Below are 14131 nucleotides of genomic sequence, written 5' to 3' on the forward strand. Positions count from 1 at the left end.
CAGTATCACTCCATCTGTGTGATATCAGCTCAAGCAATTGGTATCGATCTCGTCGGCTAGCAATAGCAGGTTGGCAACAGGTATCAGTTAGGAAAACAGGGCAGGATAATGTCGGCGGGTACAAAGCTTGCCTAGCTGAGAGCAGAGGTTCGCAGAACGGTCTGACGCTGGTAAAGGGGAGCCGGGGGGTTTAAATAGTGGCAGGGAGCCAATCAGGGCATCGGGGAGGCAGTAGCTCAGGAGGTAGAGCGCTCGTCTTGGGATCAAGGGATCCCAGTTCGAATCCCGGCTCGTCCGTGTTACATGTGGAAGTGTCCTTGGGTAAGACACTGAACCGCTAATACCCCCAATAAGCAGGTTAGCGTCTTACATGGCTGCAATACAAGGCCGCTATTGGGACATGTGAAGCACACTGTAAAGCGCTTTGGGAAGTCATTGACTTGAAAAGCGCTAGAGAAATGCAGATCATTTCATTTCATTTTATCGCATCAGTAATCATGACACGTGTCTGTACAGCCCATGGAGACTTATCATGACGAAGGGCTATCCAAAAAAAACCCCGACTCATTAAAGAAGAAAGACGACAACAAAGTACCACAAACCCTTTATTCCATTGAACCAGTTGAAATGACATGACCGCGCTGGATGGATCCGATCCAATGGAATCTAGAACAACACGTGTAAAAACAGCGCGAGAAAAGGTGCCAATTGAGGTCATGGAGACACGTGAGCAGAGACGCCACGGACACCATCGGACTACTGGGCGTGAATGTGGCTTTTAATAAGCGTGGTTAGCCACAAACAGGGACTCTCCGCCGGCGGCGCTGGCTCCGGAGGGGGCGTACTTGCCCTGGCAGGCCTGGCTGTTGGCCTGGAAGACAAAAACAGTTGTTTTGTTAAAGTACAGGCGTAGCCTAGTGTAGACGCTAATGTGGAGCTATCCGGAGCTACCCGGCTTCAGCGCTGTTAGACAGAGACACGAAAGCCTGCGGGAAGCGGAGAGGAGGCCGACTCGCTATCTACGTGAACTTGAGGTGGTGTAACCCTGGACACAAAGACCTCCATCTGCTTTAGGGACGTCGTACTTTGGGACTAGCGTGTGACGTCATCCACTCCGCTGTGGCTAAACTACAACACAGCACCCTGAGGCCATCCTGTTCATCTGTTAATAAACAACAAAAGGATACTGCTGGAAGTGTGAATTTCCCTACGGGGATGAAGAAAGTATTTAAATATCTATCTATCTAGACATCTAGACATCTATCTATCTAGATATCTATCTATCTAGATATCTATCTATCTAGACATCTAACTATCTAGACATCTAGACATCTATCTATCTAGACATCTAGACATCTATCTATCTAGACATCTATCTATCTAGACATCTAGACATCTATCTATCTAGACATCTATCTATCTAGACATCTAGACATCTACCTATCTAGACATCTATCTATCTAGACATCTATCTAGACATCTATCTATCTAGACATCTATCTATCTACGGTATCTATCTAGACAGCTATCTAGACATCTATCTATCTACGGTATCTATTTAGACATCTATCTATCTAGACATCTATCTATCTATCTAGACATCTATCTATCTATCCATCTATTTTAACATCTATCTAGACATCTATCTATCTATCTAGACATCTATCTTCCTCTATCTATCTATCTATCTAGACATCTATCCATCTATCTATCTAGACATCTATCTATATATCTAGACATCTATCTATCTATCTATCCATCTATTTTAACATCTATCTAGACATCTATCTATCTAGACATCTAGACATCTATCTTCCTCTATCTATCTATCTAGACATCTATCTACCTCTATCTATCTATCTAGACATCCATCTATTTTAACATCTATCTATCTATCTAGACATCTATCTACTTCTATATAGACATCCATCTATCTAGACATCTATCTATCTATCTAGACATCCATCTATCTTAACATCTCTCTATCTATCTAGACATCCAACTATCTAGACATCTATATAGACATCTATCTATCTATCCATCTATATAGACATCTACCTATCTAGTCAAATCATGCTACTTGGAAGCACTAATACACTTCCCTCCCTTCCAGCTACAGACGGGATGCCAAAAAGAAGAAACCAGTTCATTTGAGTACAACGGTACCTCTACTTACAAACGTCTCTACATACAAAAGTTTCAGGTCGTTGAAGTCGTTTCAGGATACAAAGTCAAAAGTACGGTACGGCACTGCTATTAGCCGCTCCGGAACGTAAACCGACCGGCTCTCGCTTCAAATCTACCTGGCAACTCGCCTGCTTTTCGTGTCCCTGCCACAGTATAGAGTAGGAGCCCGTCATCCGATCAGACCAAATGAAAGACATTTTGGCAAAAATCCAAGAAATCTCAGAATTGGTGGAAAATAAATGATTCAGAAAAATCTTTGACAAGTCAGGCTATTGCTAAACATTACTGATGGATTGTCAAAACCAGACGTCATTGGATCAGGGAACATTGATGGTCACGCCAAATCCCTAAAGCTATTCTCTTCCAAACACAAGTTCAAAACCCGACACAGGGGTTGTCCCCAAACGTACCAGAGCTCTCTTGATGAACTCTTCCTGGCACGCCTTGCCGTTCTCTTTTTTGCCACCCCAGGCTTTGAGGGCCGATGCCTGCAGGGCACGTCCGTAGGAGAAGGTGAGGGCCCAGGGCCTGTGCAGGGGGCACTGGTTCATGGCGTTCAGGTTGACCGAGGCTTCCTCCTCACTTTGGCCGCCGGACAAGAAGGTGATGCCTAAAAGGACAGACAAGTTTATTTGTGACGCCTTTAAACACAAGTAACATCATAGGCTTTCCAGCAGCTCAGTGTTATTTCGCTCTTTTTATGATTTATTGTTTTTATTGTCTGCTTTTATCTTCGCTGTTTTTGGTCCCGTTTGACAACTACACTCTGGATGACTTTCTATCCTTTTGGTTATGGGTTTTAACGCACAAAAATGCCTTTATTGGAGGAATCAACTCCTTGCCCTGAAGAATTCTCGTGCCGGCGTGATGAGGGGGCCCTATCTTGGATGCAGAGCCAAAGCTAGTTAAGCAGCTAGCGGCGTTATAAGTCTTCGGTACAGTCCGTAATCATGGTAAATGTGAATTCTCTACCAAATAAGACTGACGAACTGGCTGTACTGGTGAAAAACATCAAAGCGTACGGGGAGTGCAGTTTGCTGTGTTTTACGGAAAGGTGGCTCACGTCTAGCATCCTGGATGCTAACGTGGAGCTACCCAGCTTCAGCGCTATTAGGGCAGACAGAGACACAAAACCCTGCGGGAAGCGGAGAGGAGATGGACTCGCTAGCTACGTGAGGCGGTGTAACCCTGGGCACAAAGATTTCCATCTGCCGCAGGGACGTCCAACTTTTGGCCTAGCGTGTGACGTCATCCACTCCGCTGTGGCTAAACTACAACACAGCACCCCGAGGTCATCCTGTTAGTCTGTTAATAAACAACAAAAGGATACTGCTGGAGGTGTGAATTTCCCTATCGGGATGAATAAAATGTCCATCTATCTATCTAGAAGTGTGAAAGGGCTCTACAGACTACTAGAACACCATCACCTGATCTAAAACCGAGACGAGGGCAAGGAAAAACTCAAAAACCTCAGCACGAGGAGAATGAAGAAGCATGAGGCATTAAATCGATTTATGAGTTGTAAAAAGTCATTGTATTGTACGGAATCTATATCCTGCATCGGACAGCGTTGAAACAGTTGTGTTCATCCTCCCCGATAAAGGTATAAAAACCCTAAGACTGCACTCATTGGATACATACGTTAAATCAGTATGGGAGAAGTAATCGTTTTAGCACGCCAAAGATTTTTTATATGAAAGAACAGTTGGAAGTTGGTCGGACCTGGGACCGCGGGGGGCACGGTGCGTCGAAGGGCGGTGACGGTTGCCATGGCGATCTCCTGGTTGCTGAACTTCATGGAGCAGGAGTGTCCGGCGGTAACCATGTTGGGCTTGAGCAGAGTACCCTCCAGGTAGACGTGGTGGTCGGACAGAGCTTTGTAGACGGCAGCCAGGACCTTCTCCGTCACGTACTGGCAGCGTTTCAGGTCGTGGTCGCCATCGGGGAGGATCTCGGGCTCCACGATGGGCACGATGCCGTGCTGAAGAATGACAGAAAAAAAAAAACCATCGTGTCAAATCCCATTGACTAGCGTAGATGTCTTTAGTCATGGACCATCAACCAACTACCATTGACCACTACAGTCCAGAGGTAATGGCCGTGAACAGTTCAATGATTGACATTTTAGGACTAAGGTCTTAAAGTTCCAACAGGGACTCCTTTGTGTTTTTGCATTGAACGGGTCAATGACTACGGTCCTACCATCTGGCAGATGCTGGCATAGCGGGCCAGGACGTTGGCGTTCTCAATGATGGCCAGTCTTGAGGGAGTTGTGGGTGTGATCTTCAGCACACATCGCCACTTGGCAAAGTCGGCACCATCCTTCTTGTACTGAGCGCAACGCTCGTACAGTCCATCCAGACCTGGAGAAATCCAGCAAAGGAAAAATCAATGAGGAATTTCCTATTTTAACTATCAACTACAAACGTAGCATTGCGTGTATTGTGAGAGAGGACTACATGAAAGCTTCAAGCTTTAAAGTTCACTGCCCACTCTTTCGAGTTTTGAGAAAAGAGAGAACAAATCTAACCAGATATATATACCAGAGCCCAGTCCCCCTAGTGGGAGGTGGCTAGAGTCTTTTCTGACTCTTTCTGGGAAATCGGTACAGAGGAGAGAATTCCCAGCCCCCTCGCCCAACCCAACTGATGTGTTGGGAGTCATTAGGTGACCAAAGCCCCCAATTCCAACCCCTAATGCTGAACGCCAAGCAGGGAGGCAATGAGTACCAATGTTGTAAGTCTTAGGTATGACCCAGCCGAGGCTTGAACCAGCGACCTCCCAGTCTCAGGGCGGGCGCCCTACCCCAAGGCCACCGAGCTAGCCAGACATACGAGACAGAATTTCCAGACACTCACACTAGAGGGCCCAGTGCAAGAGACTGCATGTGCATTTCCTCTTCTCTTTTATTTTTTTAGCGTGCTCTCTTGTGGTGCTTCACTCCTCCACCACCACGCAAGCACCTCTGTTGACAAAATCCAGCTTCCTAGCAAACACTCTTGCATCTATTCAATTAACGGACCTCGCATCCAGAGCACGGTTCACCCCATGCGTCCAACCCATATTTGGGGCGTTAATATCATCTAATTTATCTTGTGATGGTATCTTTTATAGCTATTTAAGTGAATTTGTTTTCAGTCATTTCTTATAGGGACAATTGGTTTTAGGGATAAGAAATTTTACATACGAGCTCGACTGGGGAATAAAGTCGTCCTATATGTAGAGGGGTCACTGTCATAACTGTTTCAGAAACAAATGAAGGACTTTGAAAGCTTGGTACTCTGGACCTCAGAGAGATCATTTTAAGTTTCAGAAAAATAAAAATACGAAAAACTCCTTTCTATACCCATCTGGTCTTGCAGATTTCCGCTCTACTCTAGGTCATCACGGTCATTGGTAGCAGACTGTCATGATTGCCGATTGAGCGCAGCTGCGGCGGCTTAATTGGCGCCAACAGCCCAGACAGCTGATTGGCTGTTACTCTCTTTTTAAACCCCCGGCTTCCGAGAGGAAGCCGTCTGATCGTTATGCAAACTGTTGCCTTCAGCTCAGTTAGCCTTTTCGTCCGACTCCGTTTCTGCCCTGCTTTTTTCTGCCTGATCTTTGTTGCCAACCTGTTTCCGGACCTGACTACGCCTTGTTTTGCCTGCCTGTTACCTGCCTGTCTCCTGCTACCGACCTCGCTTACGAACTCGACATCGCCTTTGATCTCCAGTCCCGGCCAACGACTCGCTCCTTTTGTCCGTCAGCCATCGGATTGTGGAAGCAAGCCCTACTCTCCCTCTTTTTCAATAAAAACGTAGAAAACGAGCGCTATTGAGTCCTGAGTCAGTTTCTGGTTTGTGACACAGACGACAAGAAGCAACACCAAAATTACTGCAAGAAAAAAAGCAACTTATCGTGTTGCTACTATGTTGTTACTGGGTTGTAGGGTTAAGATAACCACTAAACTTCATGCTAGTTGTAGAGATTTCAATGACCAAGAACCTATCTACTCAGGTGTACTCAGGGGACTACCTGACTTCTTTAACGCGAGTAAAATGCATGCGAGAGAAAGTCACCCTGGGTGGTGGTCTCGCCGTTGGTCCCGGCCAGAGGGACGACACCTTTGTCCACCTTGATGCCGACCACCATGCCTCTCTCTTTGAGATGCTGGGGGAAGACCTTGCCGTTATCGGCCTTCTGGTACATGGTCTCGTGGAAGAGGATGACGCCGCCGATGCAGGGGGTGGCGCGTTCGTCGGCGGTGAAGAGGAGCTGGCGGTACAACCTCCTGTTCTCTTCCGTGTTCTCCGCGTTGATGCTCTGGAAGCGCTTGGCCACGCTACCTACAAGAGGACCATTACAGAGAACTTTAGAGACGAATCTACTGGAGCGGGTCACCTGGCTAACGCTAGCTAGCTAGCCAAATGTTTAGACATTATATTATATATATATATACTAGAGCCATATCCCCCTCGTGGGAGGTGGCTAGAGTCATTTCTGACTCTTTTTGGGAGATTGATTCAGAGGAGGGGATTCCCAGCCCCCTCGCTCAACCCAACTGAGGTGTTGGGAGTCATTAGGTGAGCAAACCCCCCAATTGCAAGCCCTTGTCCCAGTTCCCGTTGTTACTAGGTTGCATTGACCTCGCCCCACAGCTCAGCCAGGGAATATCTTTTTGCATTTAAATATAATTTGTATTTGATCATACATAATCCTTTATAGTCAAATGTATAAAATCCTTCAACCTGTATATGTGTGTGTGTTGTTTTGAGGAAAAGGGAAACCCCTTCTCTGTTCCTTTATCTTCTTGGGTTTTTTACCTCACTGTGAATGTGTAAAACTAGAGTGTCATGCCCAATCTCGTTGTCACAATATGTTAACCCATTTTGTAAAAATGACAACAAAGGTGTATTCTATTCTATTCTATTCTAATGCTGAACGCCAAGCAGGGAGGCAAGGGGTACCAATGTTTAAGTCTTAGGTATGACTCGGCCGAGGCTCGAACCACAACCTCCCAGTCTCGGGGCGGGCGCCATACCCCAAGGCCACCGAGCAGGTTTAGAAATTAAATAAATTAAAATCTCTATAGGGAGAAAGGCTTTATGGGAGTTCGGCCCATCGTATATTGGTGTTTTCATGATGCCTTGACGTAAACCAATAGGAGACCAGCATTTCATGTGGCATCTACCAATAGAAGACGGCCATCTTGAAAATTCACAACATGGCAAATTAGCACACCCACAAAATAAGATTCGACGACAACCCTGTAGCCTTTTAATATAACTTTTTTTTAAAAAAACATCTGGCTTAAACACAATCAATGCTACGTTAGCTTAGCATCTGGCCATTCATTTCCGTTCCAAGTTCTAAACATTTGGCTATTACGAGCGACCCATCTCGCGGACGTTTCGAAGTTTGCGTCCCATTAAAATCTTCCTCGGTTTTTCGATATCCCGAATCAGTGAGGCCACCGCTAAAGGTTCCGACGGTATCCCGCCTACTTTATCGGCTCGGTGAGACCCTTGCAACCCCCCTGCATTCGGTTTACTCCGTCAATTCATCGGTTGCAGCCACCCGGGTTGGCGGTGTCTGGTATGGCTGTTTTATCAAGAAACGAAGATATGGAAACGCTTCTGACGATAAAAGAGCTGGCCGAGGATACGGTCGGTCATGATTACTGGGTACATCTTGGATTGGGAGTTAAGGCCAATTTTACTGGAACAGTATGATAAGATTACATGCAGTCCCTTCTAGGGGTTTCTTCATTTTCCTCATGTTGAGGTTTTTGAGTTTTCCCTTGCTCTCATGTAGGTTTTAGATCAGGGGATGCTGTCATAATAGTCTGTGGTTTGCAATAATGTGTGGTCTGTGCAGCCCTTTGAGACTTTGTGATTAAGGGCCAAATAAATAAACAGGACTTGACTTGACTTCATTCTACATGTTTTTGAGTTTTTCCTTGCCTTCATGTAGGTTTTAGATCAGGGGATGCTGTCATAACAGTCTGTGGTTTGCAATAATGTGTGGTCTGTGCAGCCCTTTGAGACTCTTTGTGATCAAGGGAGTCACAAATGCAGGGCACCTGAGGCTGCCCGGTCCAACAGCCACAGACCCTGATTGGCTGTTGGACTATTTTTAAACTTCATGAAAACACTCGTCAGATCGTCCGCTAACCTATGCTCCCCGCTAGGCAAGCTTTTGTGACTCCCTGACTCTATCCTGCCCTGTTTTCTGTCTGATTCCGGTTGCCGACCTCTTTTCTGGACCCGTTTCTGTTTTTGCTCCTACGCCCCGGCCATTAACCTGTTTTTTCTCACTGTCAACAACTAATTTCACTCGACACTGAAGTACCACTGCTGCGTTACAGCTATCTGCTACCCGTGACCAACAATCAACGGATCGCGGATCCTTTTTTTTTATAAATAAAACTGAGTAAAACGAACGCTATTGGGTCCGTTGTCCGTTCCTGGTCTGTGACACGATCGTGGAAATGGACTGCAGAAACGAAGGAGGCGGATAAAGTTATTGCTAGCCAAAAGCAGAGGGTCAGGGGTTTGACGAAAGCTGTCTGAAACTTTCCAAAGACATTGCGAGATCTCCGCAGAAACGACAATCGGCGGATGGCGAGTCAACTGGTTTTCATTCGATGGATTTCGTTCGGCAGTCGTTGTTGTTTTTGTACTGTTCTTGGCTAATAAGGCTCGGTACTGCGGTAGACCCCTGCCGGTGGAGCGGAATGATTACCGGTGGATTCATCGGCGGCGAGGATTCCCTTGCCGGGAGCCACGATCCTGTGAGCGATGTCACTGAGCTCCTTCTTCTGCTCAGGAGTGAGGAAGGGGTATGCGTGAGGCATCTTGACTCTGCAGAGAGGATAAAGAATAAGAACCTTAGGCCAAAGTTGGACCGTGTCAATATCTGTCGCTCTTCCTTTCTCTTTACATCTTTTGTTTACTCTCTTTGTTCCTCTCTCTTTCTCTCTCTTTTCCTTTGTCTTTCTTTCCTTCTTTTTCTTTATTGTTCTTTCTCCCTTTACCCTGTCTTTCTTGCCCTTTTCCCCTCTATATTTCTTTCTCCCTCTTTCCCACTACCCTTCTTTACCCTTTCAGTTCTTTCACTCCCCAGCTCTTTTATTCTCTCTCGTGCTCTATTCTTTCTTTTTCTATCTCCCTTTCCCCCTCCCTCTCTCTCGCCCTCTCTAATCTAATCTACTAGCCCAGTCCCATGACGGGATCCTTTTCTATCATGTGGCCCCTGAGCTAAAAGGAGAGGGCCCTCTCTCCTCCCTCGCATGTCTGCCAACCACAAGCATGTGTCGGACATATTCTATTTATCTCCCTCTTACCCGTGACCTTTCCTACTCTTCTGTTGCATGCTTCTTCTGCACTTCTTCCCTGATAGCGCTAAAAATACTGCAGCTAGCACGGCAACGCAAGTAGCAGGGCTCTATATATCTATATATCCATATATCTATATATCTATATACGGTTTCTATCTACTATATCTATCCATGGTATCTATCTATGATATCTATCTACGGTGTCTATCTATGGTATCTATCCAACTAGCTACGGTATCTATCTATCTATCTACTTTATCTATCTACTATATATCTATATATATCTATATATCTATCTACTATATATTTATATATCTATGTATCTATCTACTATATCTATCTATTTACTATATCTATCTATGGTATCTATCTACGGTATCTATCTACGGTATCTAGCTATCTGTCTATCTACTGTATCTATCTATCTATATATCTATATATCTATCTACTATACATCTATATATCTACCATATCTATCTATCTACTATATCTATGGTATCTATCTACGGTATCTATCTATCTACTATATCTACTATATCTATCTAAACATCTATATATCTATATATATATATATATCTACTATATATCTATATATATATCTATCTATCTATCTCTATATATCTATCTATCAATATATCTATCTACGGTATGTCTCTATCTACTATATCTATCTATCTACGGTATCTATCTATCTATCATCTATCTACTACATCTATCTAAATATCGGGGCAGTGGTTAGCGCGTGTGCGGCACAGTTCTGCGGTCATGAGATCGAACCTCCTGTGTTGAGTTTGCATGTTCTCCCCGTGCTTGCGCGGGTTGTCTCCCACATTCCAAAACATGCATGTCAGGTTGATTGGCCTAACAAAAATCATCCCTAGGTGTGAATGAGCGAGCGAATTGTCTGTCTCTGTGTGCCCTGTGATTGGCTTGCAAGCAGTTCAGGGTGTCCAGTGCCCACTGCCCGAAGACAGCTGGGATGGGCTTCTTCGAGGGCTTCTTTTTTTTTAATTTCCAAAAGATTAAAGAATACCACTTTAGGACCTAAAGCTTTGGAATTGTTACGATCCAATATTCAATTTTAAAACTCATTATTATTGGATACACATCCCCTCCAATGTTCCCTGTAATTGTCCAGGGGTCTGAGCGTTCACACAAAGTCGGTGAGCAACGCTTGAAACAACAGTGAGCAACCGTAATCCCAAGTGTGGCAAGATAATCTGATAATTAATTATCAAACATGTCCAAAACTTGACATTTTGCTGAGTTTCCGGCATTGCAAAATGATTTTTCTCTTTTGAATGAATTGACTTATGTACGATTGCAAAGGTTGTACGGCCAACAAACGTCGTTTGTTTTTACAATTCTTTCACAAGATTTCCATTTCTTTTTTTTCCTGATATATTTTGTCACGTAATACTCACATTTTTGGGGGCTTATTGAGTCGGTTGCACGATACACAACAGTATTTAATTACATTTTTGAGTTGAAGTACAATGTTGGCAACAAGATACACTTGATACAATTGGAAATTATTTGAATGCAACACAAACTTTCTTTTTTCTACTTTTTTTTTTTAATTCCTTTAAAAAAAAGTCTCATTGTGTTTATTTTTTGTACTTTTTTCTTTTTGTCCTCCATTTACTTTTTTCCTACGTTTCTTTCTTTTCTTTTTTTCTGGCTTTTTTCTAAATTTTTCCTTCTTTTTTTCTCTTCCTTTTTTCCCAGCTTTTCACTACTTTTTCATTTTGGTATTTTCTCTTTTGTTCTTTCCCCCCCTTCTTTTAAGTCATTTTGTGCATAGTTTTACATCATATTTGGTCATGTTGGGATTAAAGAAGGAAAAACAACCTGAAGAGCCGTTTAGGACCCGAAAGAGCCGGTTCCTTTTAGTGAGCCGAGCCGAAGAAGCCGGTTCTCGACAAACTACTAACTTTACTTTTCAACTTCGTTCGACATTGACTTAAAAATACCGCATTTAGGACACAACGTCAGGGGAACCCGTGTATTTTGACCTTCATGCACTGTCACTTTGACTTGCGTCGCTTCTTAATTAGTCATTTTGAGCCCTGATTTTTGTGCGCTGGCTAGATTTTCTTGTGCACTGAGAATGTGCGAGCAATGCGCGATTGCGCACGCGCGCAGCTTAGAGGGAACACTGATCCCCACGGCAGGCAACATTTAGACGACATGTTTCGAAAACTCATCCAGGATCGGTTACTGTCAAGGTGACATAAGTCTTCTGAGGGCCGAGGTTATTTAAGAAAATTAAAAACAACTTTTCGCAAAGACAGAAACAATAGTGGCAGATACATGCGAGAAATATACGCGTAGTATAAAGTAGTAAACGTCATTATCCTTCCATTTACCTTTTGAGATGAGAAGGAGCGGCGGGAGAAGGAAGAGGGCGTTAGAGAAGTGGCCTTCGTCTGCGACAGCTTTCATGCCGGGGGCCCCTCCTATTTAAGGGCCCTCGGTGACCCTTCGCATTTCAGCTGCCCGGCTATAAAAAGAAGAGGACGCAACCGGAGCCGGCCCCTGACATTCAGCCCGTCCCGGGGCCCGAATCGCGCGGTAGGCGGAGACTCTTCGGCCAAAGGGCAAACGCTCTCGCCCAGGGATCTCAAACTCAAAGACCAGAGTTCCAGACCCCCCTCCGTCGTACCGGAACATCTACTGTCCTCGCAGCTTCAGTTCAACGGCGTTAGGAAACAAAACCTATTTAATTGTATTCCGTTACAATTACAGAAAAAACTCAAAAGTGTATTGAAATAAAATAAGGAATACTTTGCGGGACGTCTTCTTCAATGAAGCACTCCATTTGTTGAATTGGTGTAAGCCTGCAGTTTCGTGAGGGGATAGCTGTCGTTCGTAATTCAATTGTCATGACTACTGATGTGACAGCTGATTGGCTGTCACTCTCTTTTTAAACCCCCGGCTTCCAAGAAGTCGTCAGATCGTTTTGCGGTTCTGATTGGCTCCCTGTCAGTATTTCAACCCAGTCCTGTCTGTCCCCTTTTGTCAGTTCGTTTGCAAACCAAAGTGAACACTAGGCAAGCCTTTTTCGACCCTGACTCCCATCTGTCCAGTTTCTGCTCCCGTCTGTCTCCAGCTACAACCGTTTTGATCCTGACCACGTCTGCTCTCCCGTCCCGACATATAACATGGAGGAGCCGGGAATCGAACCTGGGACCTCTTGATCCCAAGATGAGCGCTCTACCCCTGAGCTAATAAAAGAACTAGCATAAGTCCTCACTCATAATACAGCGTTCAGTACCTGTTAACGGAGGCGATATTCCCTGTGACAACTTGCCTCTGACCCCGACCACGCCCTGCTCTCCCGTCCCAGCATACAACCTCTTTTTGTCCCTGACTACGTCAACTCTCCCGTTCTGGCTTACAAATGTAAATGGTCTGCATTTCTATAGCGCTTTTCAAGTCAATGAAGACCTCCCAAAGCGCTTTACAATGTGCTTCACACTTTCCCCTTTTACACACTAAGTAACTAACCGAAAGTCGGCCATGCAAGGCAAGTACCTGCTCATTGGGGACATTCAGTGTCTTGCCCAAGGACACTTTGACATATAACATGGAGGAGCTGGGAATCGAACCTGGGACCTCTTGATCCCAAGATGAGCGCTCTACCTCCTGAGCTAGTAAAAGAACTAGCATAAGTCCTCATTCAAAATACAGTGTGCAGTACCTGTTAATGGAGGCGATATTCCCTGTGACGACTCACTTCTGACCCCGACCAAGTCTTGCTCTCCCAGTCCCGGCTACTGACCCGTTTTTTCCGTCCCTGACACCGCCACCGCTCGCTACGGAAGATCCACTTCCGTGTTCGGATCACCATCCGAGTACAAGAGCGACTTGCTTTCCACATCCAGCGAACACCGGATCGTGGGCGCAGCCCTTCCTCTCTCTTTCAATAAAACTTTCGGTAAACGCCACGCAAGTGGGTTCTGTTTCCGTTCTGGTCCTGACATCAATTAAAGTCAAGTCCCATTTATTCGTGACGCCCTTTATCAAGGGCTGCACAAGCCTCAATTAAACAAACACAATATAAAGCTTATAAATAAATGACTGAAAATACAGTATAACTAAGTCGATTTGCTCTCAGTCGGTGTTTCGCATCGGGCGGTTCAGAGTTGTGTTTCTATTGTCTTGGAAACTTACTGTTAAATTCATGACCAGTATTCTGTACACAGCTCCAAAAGATCATTTCTTCCTCATGCCATGAGGCTCTTTAACTCCACCCGGGGGAATAAAAGCCCACATTAAACCCCACCTCCTCATTTGCATATTAACCTATTTTTACGACAGTGTATATTTTCCCTAGCATTATTTAAATACTCTATAGCAACACGTTCTATTGGCTATTTTTGTATTCTATATCTTTTATTTTATTGTTTTATTTTTCAACACAACGATACTGCTGGAAGTGGGAATTTCCCTATTTATCTATTTACCTATCTCGCTATCCCTCTATCTCTCTCTCTCTCTCTCTCTCTCTATCTAGACATCTGTCTATCTAGACATCTAAAAATCTAGACATCTATCTATCTGTTTATCTGTCCATCTATCTATCTCTCTATCCCTCTCTCTCTCTCTATCTAGACATCT

The 14131-nt window shown here is 44.6% G+C and overlaps 1 protein-coding gene across 1 annotated transcript; it reads right to left on the reverse strand.

Moving 5' to 3' along the window:
- Nucleotides 1-592: 592 nt before the first annotated feature.
- On the reverse strand, nucleotides 593-12001 carry aldoab (aldolase, fructose-bisphosphate A b). The gene is made up of 7 exons (XM_088322902.1): nucleotides 11878-12001; nucleotides 8914-9032; nucleotides 6249-6515; nucleotides 4390-4550; nucleotides 3910-4168; nucleotides 2598-2797; nucleotides 593-871 (listed from the first exon to the last, which is right to left on the reverse strand). The coding sequence occupies exons 2-7, from the start codon at nucleotides 9023-9025 to the stop codon at nucleotides 779-781; spliced, it is 1092 nt and encodes a 363-aa protein (XP_088179028.1). The 5' UTR covers nucleotides 9026-9032; nucleotides 11878-12001; the 3' UTR covers nucleotides 593-778.
- Nucleotides 12002-14131: the final 2130 nt, after the last annotated feature.

Source organism: Urocampus carinirostris, chromosome 19, assembly GCF_059441175.1.
Source record: "Urocampus carinirostris isolate Australia breed hairy pipefish chromosome 19, RoL_Ucar_1.0, whole genome shotgun sequence".
NCBI classification, from domain to species: Eukaryota; Metazoa; Chordata; class Actinopteri; order Syngnathiformes; family Syngnathidae; genus Urocampus; species Urocampus carinirostris.